Genomic DNA, 12,798 nt, shown 5'->3' on the forward strand with positions numbered 1-12,798 from the left:
AGATTAAAAGAGATATCGCTCGCTGTGCAATGGTACTTCAAAAAAGCACATTTATTAAAACAGAATTTAAAAATGGCCATGCGATCAGATTTTACGAAGACTCGGGTTTTTTAATATCGCAAAAAAGGCAAACGAAAAACCGAACTGAATTTAAAATGTATTACCGAGTTTAAAATGTATTACCACCGGTAATGTAATTAATTACCGGTAATTATTCGATAATCATATAACCAGTGATTAAACGATAATTTGCCAGTAAATTACCGAAAAGTCAACGGTAAATTACAAATATATTACCGGTAATATGTTTGGTATTCCATATACGTACGTGAGCGTGATTAGTAAGATGACCGCATGCAACCTTATAATGTTGCATGAAGCGCCTTAGCTGCACCGTGGCAGTTTAGTTGGAACTGGATCTTGTGGTTAGCGAATTCAGCTCTCTGCAACTTGATTTGTAAAGAAGTTACTTTTATTGTTACTAGATTGAACTAACTCTTTGACCAGTTAACTTCTATGGCAAAGACGAGGCGCAGAATGGATCGGAGTGTGGTGCCAATTAACAGTTTTTTTCTCTTAAAAAAAAAGATGTCTCCGCGGTGACGTCTTTTTTTAAGACATTTAAATCCTTAATTGTAAGATATTTAAATTATTGTTAAGATATTTAAATCTTTAATTGTATGTGGGTTTCAACTTTAAGCAGAGAATTCAAGATTATGACTGACGTACATTATGTATAATTTTTTCCATAGTACTACATTGTTACATTTTATTGACCTTAGAGACATACCTGAATTTAGAACATAAAGAGCATTCAGGCAACCAATGTGAAGAATTTTGCATTTAGAGATATTTAGGCACATATGCATACTCTTGTTATTAAAATAACGATATTTATTAAAATAATAGATAGATTGACACACATACACACCTATACACGCACACACACAAATATGTATTTATATATAACATCCCAGCGGGGATTTTGACGTCCTTAGGACGTCCATAAGATGTCTTATTTCTTGTCCATAAGACGTCCTTAGTTGGTCTCAAATGAAAGACTTAAGGACGTCTGTTCCAGACATCCTAAAGACGTCTTTTTAATACGTCTTAGAGACGTTTTTTGCAGACATTCTTGAGACGTCTTTTCAGCCGTCCTATGGACTTTTCTGGCTGGTCTCATGTGAAAGACTTAAGGACGTCTTATTCAGACGTCCTGATTTTACCGAGACATTCTTTTAAAAGTTATATAAAAATGCAATGATTTACAACGCACACCTTAGATTTGATTTAATCTAGGCAAGGGAAGGTATAAGAGAAATCAAAGTAAAAAAAGTGTAATCTGATATATTTAAGATAAATTATTAATTTTACAAAAAATAAAAATAATTTCTCAAACAAAGTTACACCTTCCAAATTAAAAACTAATATATTCTGTAGAGTATAATTAATAGTATATTATAAATAAATAAAAATTACTGAAAAGTGCAAAATAAATAAAAAATAAATTAGTTAAAATAAATTAGTCAGTTAATTATACTTAATTAAGTCATCATTGATTGATATTGATATTAATGGATGTTCTATTTAATCGGTCAAAAGAATGCCCAATTACTCTCCCAATAAATTGCATGGGATCCATTTTGGTTAAGTTTTTATTTGACTTTAAAGCGGTATCTAATAAAAACAACAACACATAGTTCAATAAGATCATAAAATAAAATATACTTGTTGACATGTATCTACATGTCATGTTCCATAGCCGAAGAAATTTAAGAAAATTTTTTTTTATCAAAACATTGGTTTTAGTTTTAAAACTTAATCAAACACAATAATAAGCTAATAAAAATACCAGTGATAGCAATACATAGACTCGCAACTCTTTAAACTTATTTTTCTTCTTTCGACCATTCATGCCGTATTCTGACAAAATCGTGTCTGTTGTCAGTCTACATATATAAAAAAGATGAAAAACGTCATACTGTCAAACATAAATGTTAAAATTCAAACTTATGCTACTTATGTGAGCAAAATATTTTTAATTGTATCAGCTGGATTTTTACCGCCAATTAATGATAACTGCTTTACCTAAAAAGAAACAATGCAAAAGAAACATTAAAAATGTTCATGACAATTTTAAAAAAATATTGTAATAATATATAACATATAAATTATAAAGATTGAATTCATGCATCCAAAAGTGATGCATTGGATATCTAAATTTGCAATTTTTCTTTTCAAAGCATTAAGTTCATCTGAACTTTTACGTTATATAAAAATTTTCTTCTGGATCATTAGACAACTGCGCAGTTTTATCTATTTCAGCAAGTTGGAACATAACTTTTCTCTGAAACTTTTATAAGTAAAATATATAAATGAAGCCATATAAATAGTACATAAAGTAGTAAATAGTAAATAGTAATATCTATATATGGTTGGAAAGAGGTAGATTTAGACTAAATAATGCAAAAATCTCAAGTTTCATGCTTAACCTTAAAAAAAGATAAAATGCAAGAAAATCGTAAGGTTTTAGTCTAACGTGAAAGGGAGAGACCTAATCACAACAATATCTAAAAAAAACTTACTCAAAACTAAGTACACTAAAGCGAAAATTTAAATTCTGTTTAACTGACTCGTTTACTAAACTATGTTAACCTGAATTAGAACTTTGTGCACCAGTTTGGAATCCACTTTTGAAAAATGAAACAAAAAAACTTAAAAGAGTTCACCAAAAAGGTACAAAGCTTGTACCATGTTTAAATCACAATTAATATGAAGACATTTATCAAGCTTAGGGTTAGAAAGTCTCTAAACCAGATGAATTATAGGGGACCTCATCCAACATTTTATAATAAAAACTAATTTAAGCAAAGTAAACTGGTGTTCGTAGCATTCAAACTCAAAAACTTTTTCTTCAACTCTAAAAGGTCTATTTTCAAATATCAGAGAAGAACCACCCAAAGATAATGCCTTATTGGAACAATTCACTAAATAAGTTAGTAACATTAAAAACAGTTTACAAATTTAAGAAAAAATATGATATTTCATAACACAACAAATAATTAACTAATTGCTACTATAGTAGGATTACAAAAAGCCTACTCTGCAAATATTTTTAATATCTTCATTTTATATAAATATATATATATATATATATATATATATATATATATATATATATATATATATATATATATATATATATATATATATATATATATATATATATATATATATATATAAACAATTATTATACATATAAACAATAGATAAATTTATATATAAATTAAAAATTTATCAACTGAAGGCGTCCTTTAAACGTCTTGGAGACAACTTATTTCTAAGGTAATTAGGACGTCTAAAGTAGGTCTTAAGGACGTCTATAGGACGTCTAAATAAGGAAGTCCTGATAACGTCTTAATGCAAACGTCACAAGGGCGTCCTAACAAAGACGTTTTTACCGGACGTCTTTAGGACGTCCTAATTTGATTTAAGACGTCGCGAACTAGTTAAGACGTCCGTAAGACGTCTGTTCCCAGTAGGGCACATTCTTCACCAAGTCGAATGAAGGGGAGGGGAAGAGAGAAACAATTTAATGTTGTCGGCAAATTTTTTACCGTATGCAAATGTATACGATGGATCATTTATAAAGTTAACGAAGAGGTTTGGTCTTAATACCAATCTTTGAGAAATACCGCTGGAAACCGACACCCAGTCCGAAACCGAATTCGCCCAGGATTACTTATTATTTACGAGAGCGTAGAAGAGATTTCGTTTATAAATAAATTGTTAGAGTAGTTTTTTGTGGCATTTAATATAACTATTTAGTTTTTCAAATTAAAAAAAAATTTTTTTTTTTACAACCTTAATAATGCGTCGTCACCCAGTGTGTTGCATTATCTATTAATGCAACCAAGTACTGTAATTTCTTCTTGTTTAAAGCTTGCGTTTATCGCTACGGCTTTTTGTTTTTAAAGCGTGCGATTTTGTAGTTTCTTTTTGTTATATATTTACTTCTTTAGTGAGAACGTTGTTTTAAAAATGTTTCTGTAATTAACTACTTAAGAATAAAATAGACTGAGGTGATTTTGAGTAAATCAACCAGGGTGAAATGACAATTCGGACTTTGGTTTTGGAGCATGAATATATTTTATCTTTTGAATATGTTACACGGTTTAACAAACTATAACTGTGTTTTTTATATCTAACGAAGTAACAATCTATGCAAAATGCATTGTAACGTAATGTTGAAGTGTTTAGTTGTGCAGCTAAAAATAGTCGCAAAAATGTTATTTTCATAATTGAAACATTTCTCATTCCACGGTTTTTAGCATTTACAACACTGGACACATTATTCTGTTTGAGGGTCACAATATTCCTCTTTACAAGCAGGACATCTTCTAACACCGTCTTTTTTTTTTTTTTTTTTAAGTTGGTGTCACTGAACTGTTTGGCCTGAATTTTTTAGACTTAAACCATTAAAAACTTAATTTTAATTTTTTACTTCTTTTTTAGCTTTACGAGCTTCTTTTTTCCTTTTTTTTTTTTTTTGTCTTTTGAAGTTTCTGTTTTTTCTGCTTTTCATTAAGTTTTAATGTTTCTTCTCTCAATTTATGTCTATAAAGTTATGTGAGTTCTGTGATTTAAAAGTACTTTAAAAAAGTACCTTCATTGCTCCAGCCGTTATCACAACAGCAGCCTACTATTCTGGGGCTCTTTCTTCAAGTTTAGGAAGCATTTGTTTTACAGGCTAAAATCAGAAATGATTGCAGGTAAATCCTAGTAGTGCTTATGCAACAAATGATTGCTACGCTCCTTTCTCTCTCTCTGCTAAAACAAATTTTAGAAACTTTTCTGGATTCTTTACGACTGACAACCATGGGTAGCTTATTAGACACAGTGGCTAGCTTATTAAGATTGACCTGACTTTTCTGTATTGTAGATTGAAGAAACCAAGTTAGAAAAAGATTACCATTAAATCCAATAAGTCAAAGTTAACTTTTTAGACGGAACTTTATAAAATGGACTGAATTAAAGTAATTTTTCAAATGCAAAATTATCAACTTAAAAATTATAAATTTATGCTAATAATTAACTCAATTTTAAATTCAGTTAAAAATTAACTCAATTACTCAACGTTTTTGATTTAATATCAAATTTCAAAGAATTTAATAAAATTAAAGCAAAACTTTGATTTAACTGTTTACTGTTATTAATCTTTATTGAATTTAATGAATGTTTAAGAATGAAAAGCTGCATAATTTGTTTGCGGTTTTTAAAAAAATCACGTGATTTTTTTAACATAGTTTTTTCATTTTTACAAGCGTGCACGTTTGTAGAGAATCGTCCTTAAATCTATCGACTTTGAGAAAACGTTTGACTGCCTTTTATTTGTGGTTTTAACATTAAGCCATGTATACTTTTAATCAGTCTCATGCCAACATTTGTATAAACTGGTATTGCAAATTGTGGAGAGCCAATTGTCACATTATATAGCAATTGTCAATTGTCACATTATGTGACAATTGTCAAGTGTCACATCATATGGAGAGTCAATTGTCATATTATGTGGCGAGTCAGTTGTCACATTATGTGGGTTTTTTGTTAGCTCAAAATAGATTGATATAAGGTCAACTCAAAATGAGTCGACACAATTGAAATTTGAGGCAATATATTTTTTTTATGTGTTGTCTTAGAAAATAATAACAACATAAATCGTAGACAATTGGCTAAATAATTAATTTTTATCTTTTACTAGATGAAATGAAATTTTGAAACTTTTGTTGAAATCTAAACAAATTGTCTCCGCTAGGCTCCTAGTTTAGTAAAAATTAATATTGGTTTGTTCTTAGAACTAAAAATTTAAGTTAAAAAAAAATTGTTAAGAGTTCGTTGTTTTACCACTTTACTCTTTATAATCAACAAGTTGGTATAAAGATGCAACAACGTCTTTACAACAATATTCTGCATCAGTTTTAGAATTACACTTTGTATCTTTAAAAGAACTTTACTAGTATATATAAAACTTCCCAAGTGTATTTAAAATTTGTTTTATATATGATTTATAGACGCTTCAACATTTTACAAGAAACAAACTTAAAGATTTTCATATTCACTTTAACTCTTTAAATTATCAACAGATATAAGATATTATTAGTTAGATAACCCTTAATAAACCTTTTATATCTGAGGAGAGTAGAAATGCTCTCGTTCGAATGGAAATACTTTTTTAAAATATAGATTTCTCTTCATCAACATCAATAAATTTATCATCTGGATGTCACAAGTAAAAAATACGTTAACAAGTAACAAACATGTTAACAAATAAAGTTCAAATTTCTAATAAGATAGATAGTATAATTTTCTCAGGAATTCTTGTCGATGAAAATTTTTCTTGGCTTTCCCATATAAACTATATACAGTCAAAAATTACCAAAACAATCGGCGTAATGTATTGAGTTTGACCATACGTCAGTATGTTAAGTCTTAAACTAATGTATTTTGAGCTAATCAACTGTTTCATTAATTTATCAAAAAATTTATAAGCTACAAAAACGCGCTTGCCGTATCATATACTTTAAAGATAAACAGGAATATGAAAAACCTCTTATGAAAAATATGAAAATGATGGATATATTCGAAATGAATATCTATCAACATCTAATTTTTATGTATAGATACAACCTTAAATCTAAATGTAAAGTAATCTAAGAAAAAATAAAATTAACAACTATAAATTTTCTCGGAAATGTAATAAACTCTCATCTCATTCTATAATTTATGTCCTCTCATCGAGGACATAAATTATGGAACGACTGTCAAAAAGAATTTAATATTATTGTGAAGTCCTTAAATTCATTTAAAATTCAAACAAAAAAATGAAATTTTTAAAGTTTAATCATAAGAAAAGTTTTTCATTATTTCATCTTCTAAATTAATAATTTTTGTTGGTTCCGATAATTCTAAGTCTGAGGATTCTAGTTCTGTCAGTTTTATTGATTCCCTATTGTATACTTCTAAAATTAAAAAACTCTACTTTTTATGGAAGTTTGGGCACAACTTTCTTCAGTCTAGATTCCAAGAAGATAGAACTAATAAGAGGATCAAATGATCTCATTGTACGGTTAAAGACGTCTTTGAAACTTGCTTGTCTTGAACATTTACGAGCATGTAGTTCACGATGTCGTCTATAATATTTGTTTCGGCATTCAGATGCTTCCTCGGCTAAAACTCCCAAGGGAACTGGCGAGTTTATCATTATTTCTGCTCCATGTGCAAGAACTTTGTGAACTGTTGACGGCATTTTATACCAATCATACAGATCTAAATATCGACGGTATACTGTTTTACAGTATAGCTCAAATAACTCTGGATTCAATGTTTGCTGACAATTTATTGCAATTAAGATATTTTTGAACATTTTAATAATTGTTTTATCAATCCCTAATATTTCGCTTAGTTCTTTTGGGTCAGAGAACGCTTTTCTGCAAACATTTCCGGTAGTAGATATTCCTGCTCCACTAACTGCGAGAAAATCAACTCGGAGATGCTTCCTTTTGAACATTAATTGCTGGATGAATTTCTTTTTGTTATCGTATACTGTCTTGAGTTCTTTGGTAACTCTCCATTTTTTGAATTCGAGTCGGTATAAAATATGTAAAAGACACCCTAGAAATCTTATCCAAGCATGTTACGGAGATATCCCATAAATAAGTGTACATTTTTTTGCTGTAAATCCACTTAGAAAGTTCTTCAAACAAGTGATTGCAGTTGGTGTAGCTCCGCAAATACAACAGCACTGCGTTGACGATGTGTTTGTTATAATTGCTAAAACCTTTCCATCAATCATGCTCAAAATAGAATTGAAATCAATAATAACAAACTTTCCATTAACCAATTCAATAATCACTTAATGCAAATCCGAAGTTTCATTTTCTATTTGACGTTTTTTTCCTAAAATGACTTTGGTAGTTTCTTTTATGAAATGAAGTTCAATTGGCCTACAAAATCTTAGACTAAGAGGCATTAAGTTGGTCCATAAAAAGTTATTTTTTGAATTTGACAAACTAAGCCTCAAAGGTGTTGTTACAACTGCAAACATGCTTGAATCTTGACTGTCAACAGAATCGGAAAACGCTTGGTTATACAATACCTGCCCAGTAGATCCATCCATACCCCAACTGTTTAAAAGCAACATATTTTCACTTAGTTTGTTACTGATATCCAAATAATCCATTATTTCTTTTTGCCTCATTTTTACAATTCTTTCAGCGGTATGATTCATAAGTGCTTGTAAATCTACTTTGACTCTTAAATCACTGACTTCCAAGTGATTATCCTTTGGACCACACAAGTGCTTTTTCAACTGTTAAATAGGATGGATATCTTATATTAGATGCCTGTTAGATTCGTTTATAGCCAGATACGCTAAGATCTACGTCAATTATTATTGCAGCCGCTTCTTCAGCTGTCATTTTATCGTTGTCATTTGTCAACTGAACAAACATATGATGTGAATCTTAAAGATTTTGATGACATGTTTTAACACATTGAATAAAGAAAAATCTTTTTGATTGTAGACTTTTCTACGAGCTATAACCAATGATTTTTCAACTGAATCAAAATTTGAACTTGTATGCTCTCCTGCAATTATCCGACGTTTACTTCTCTTACTCATATCATCAAAATCTTTTTTTGGTCGGCCTTTTATATTTTGTGCCAATTCCAATGACAAAAAGTCTATTTCAAACTTTTGATTGAAAACCATTTTTCGTGTTTCTTTTAAAAAAAACTGTGTTTCTTGATGAATCTCTCCGAAATCTTTGGTAATTCGATTCAACTCCATTTAACTTTTGTACCATGTTTTCTTTTTTACCATCACTCATACAAACTCTTGAGGTTATGAAAAGTAAAGCATTGTTTAAATTTTTTTCTTTTGTTGAATATTTGAAACAGCTAATAATATCTTTTGTTGTAAAATCTATTGCTTTTAATTTTAGTTGAATATATAACGTTTTGTTCTTTTTAATTTTTTTTTTTAAATATGCTAATTTCAAGCATGGAATGTTAGTTTTACGGATAGGATAATAACACATATGCAAATAATTACCTAATTAAATGTCAATTATCAATAATAAACTAACATTTTCAATTGATTATTGAATAAAAAGTCTTATGTAGATTTTTGATCAATTAACACTTGGGAAAACAAAAAATTGAAAATTGGCTATAATCCAGGTAGCGCAAACTTCAAAGAGAAATTTCTCGCATAGTCGCAAAAAATCGCAGCTAATGTTTTAATTTCTTAAAAGCAGACTCAATTCCACGTTATTTAATAATAATTTGGTCGATACCTTTTGATACTTAATTTTTTGCGAGTTCACGGAAGTTGGAAGTTATGATTTAAACTTTTTTTCGGTTTAAAACATCATGAAAATTGAAAAAGTAAATTTTTTTTTTTTTTTGAGCATCTTAAGACGTATATAATTTGATACTCTTTAATAATAAACAAATTAGCAGAAGAAGAAAATTATTCACGAAACACTGCAAGAAAAACAAAAACATATAATTTTTTTTGGGAAAACTTAAATTTGGCAACCATTTTTGACTTTGTTGGTCACTATCTCTGGGATTACTATCACCAGAGTAAAAATATTTTGTGTTTTCCTTAATCTGAGTATTTTTAAAGACGTAGAAATTTAGTTTTCAAAAATCTGAGACAACCTTTTTTTGTATTTTGGCCACCCCAAAACACATAGTGGAGTGTCTTTAAAAATGACGCAAAGATGCAATGTTTATGCTCACATAACAAACGTTATCCTAATTTGAATTTTATGTTTTGCTTTTGATCTAAAAATAAACATTGATTGCTAAAAAAAATATATTGGTATAAAATTTTTGTCCCTGCCCCAAGCGTGAGAGCAACAAGTTGATAAAATATTTTTTACTGATATCAAATAGACTTATATTCATCGATAAATTTTAAGTTTTATCGTATTATCTCTCAACGTTCAAAAATGATGACCTTATAAAGTTTGACTGCCCTCAATTTGAGGGAGTTACACATTTAGTAGCCCTACGTATTCAAATTCTTACAGAATTATACATAAATCACATTCAAGTAATCTAATATTTCGTAGTCTTTAAAGTTTTCTTTCTCATTTTTACAGCAAGAAACGTATTTTACAAAATATTTACATTATGTTTTGAAAGCCTGATTAAAATTCTTTCGATTGATATGTTATAGCTGGAGATTCACTGCTGTGGTTTGAGAAGTAGGATAAAAGTTAAAAATTATCGCTCATTTACTAAAAGATTTTTTTAAAAGTGACAACATTGAACAGCTGAGGGAAAGCGTCAGGTGCTCTAAAAAAAGTGCTTTCAAAATATAGTAATATGGCTATTTGCAACAGCTTTGTATAATAAAAAAATTTTATACCAAATTTATAAAATCTGGAATTAATGACTCTTTGATTTTTTTTATCACTTTTCGACGGCTATTCACACGGCGCACAACTTTTAAAACAAAGACCGTCTTTTAAGCGACCCTTTAAATGTTCAACGTGCGATAAATTGTTTAGCATAGTACGAATACGTCTTCTCTGAAAACTCGACCCAATAGATAATTCGATCGTATAAATTATTTCCCCAAACTAATATTTATACTAACAGGTGAGTTTATTAATTGCCATTTTCGTTGCGATGTTTCTTTATTTTATATACAGAAATGTCGCACAAAATCTCTAATAATTTCAAAAATCTGTAGCCTATTTAAAGAAGCAAATAAGAAAAATAAAACAAAAAATCAAAGGTGTCCAAGCTAAAAAAAAGCTTATCAGTAAAAGTTAATTTATACTTGCTACTGAACTAATTTTTTTCAAAAAAATTTCCACAATTCATACATACTTTTATTATATAGTAAACTATACATTATACAAATATACTAAGGGAAGTATATTTGTTTAGAATAAGTAAGTTTGATTAGTAATTTTTCCAGCTTTGTAAATTTTTTAATATAAAAATGTTTGCTAAAATCATTTTTTTGTAATTTTTGAATTTAATTGTTTTTTCTTTAATTTTATTTTAATAGCGAATTTCTTTGACATTAAAAAGATTGTCATACTAAGGACAAGTACAATAAGAGTTGTACTTGTCCTTATTTAAGAATATATTTTTTACTTTTTACTTTGTTGAATTCCTGGACAAAAAATAATAGGGTCCTGTTGGTTTTTGTTAGGGAATTCAAAAAAAAAAAAAATTTATCTCTAATAAATATATGGTTTAAACATTGTTTCTAATTATTATCCTGAAATAAAATATTAAATGTTATAGAGATTTTAAAATCTATATTAATTATGTTTAATATCTCTATAACAGTAATACGTAAAATTATTATAGCAAAATAATATTACAGTAACAATGTCTGTTCTTGGAAAAATCTTTGTCGGTGGAATGCCATACAGTATGGACGAGGAGCAGTTAAGAGTGGAATTTGGAAAATTTGGAACTGTTACAGATAGTAGTTTTTTATTTTGAATATTAATTAACAGTTGAAACTATCTTTCCTTTTTATACTACATATATATATATATATAGATATATATATATATATATATATATATATATATATATATATATATATATATATATATATAAATAAATAAATAAATAAATAAATAAATAAATTAGTTATATAATAATTTATTATTGCTCTGTTCCTTAAGAACATTGAGTACTCTATTTGTAAAATACACTAACATAATTTACACACACACACACACACACACACATATATATGTATATATATATATATATATATATATATATATATATATATATATATATATATATATATATATATATATATATATATATATATATATATATATATGTATATATATATATATATATATATCCTAACTGGTTGTCAGAAAGTTTTTCCGTATTTTGTTGACAAAAAGTAAAAATTAAAATGCAAGACCAGAATTTTTTTTTCTTACTTGATAGACTGCCTGCCCCAACCAAACCCTCAGTTAATGTAGCAGCACTCCCTTGCGAGTTAGGCTATAAGATAGTCAATGTAGCAACACTCTGTGCATGATTTACAGTAAAAAAAATAAAAATAAAAAGATTTTATTAAACAATAAAAATAAAAACATTTAATTTAAAAAAATTAAAATAAAAACATTGTTTATATTATTAAAAACATTCGGAATGTTTTAAAAACATTCAGAGTATTTTTAAAAACATTCTGGTCAATTAAATTTGCGTTTTTGCGATTTTTTTAAAAAATAATTAATTTGTAATTAAAGTAATGGTTTTAACTTTCTGACAACACGCAAATGTTGGGCGAAAGTCAAAATTAATTAAGAGTGACCTATTTGTTGGCAAATGAATCATTTTTTCCTTCTGTACTCCCAAATGCAACAATCTATATATATATATATATATATATATATATATATATATATATATATATATATATATATATATATATATATATATATATATATATATATGTATGTATGTATGTATGTACATATGTATGTATATATATATATTTATTTATATATTAGGGTGGTTCAAAAAACAACATGTTTGAAAAATATCTGCAGCTCGCTCATTGTATTCTATATGATAAAATAACACTGGATTTAAAAGTTTTTTGAATAAAAAATATTTTTAGGGGTGCCTTAAACCCTCGAACATTTAATTAGTCCTTAATATTAATAAAAATAAGGTTTTTCAAAAGTGTGTCTTGTTGGGTCTCAAAAGAAGTGAAATTATATAAAAATTTCA

At 27.8% G+C, this 12,798-nt stretch overlaps 1 protein-coding gene across 1 annotated transcript in view; it reads left to right on the plus strand.

Moving 5' to 3' along the window:
* Positions 1-10,535: 10,535 nt before the first annotated feature.
* LOC136092341 (RNA-binding protein 3-like) overlaps positions 10,536-12,798 on the plus strand; it is a 34,348-nt gene continuing 32,085 nt past the window's right edge. Inside the window, exons 1-2 of the mRNA XM_065820348.1 lie at positions 10,536-10,671; positions 11,398-11,518. Of these exons, the coding sequence (XP_065676420.1) occupies positions 11,419-11,518 (100 nt within the window). The 5' untranslated portion in view covers positions 10,536-10,671; positions 11,398-11,418. The remainder of the gene's footprint in view (positions 10,672-11,397; positions 11,519-12,798) is intronic.

Source organism: Hydra vulgaris, chromosome 15 (genome assembly GCF_038396675.1).
Source record: "Hydra vulgaris chromosome 15, alternate assembly HydraT2T_AEP".
Taxonomy (NCBI): domain Eukaryota; kingdom Metazoa; phylum Cnidaria; class Hydrozoa; order Anthoathecata; family Hydridae; genus Hydra; species Hydra vulgaris.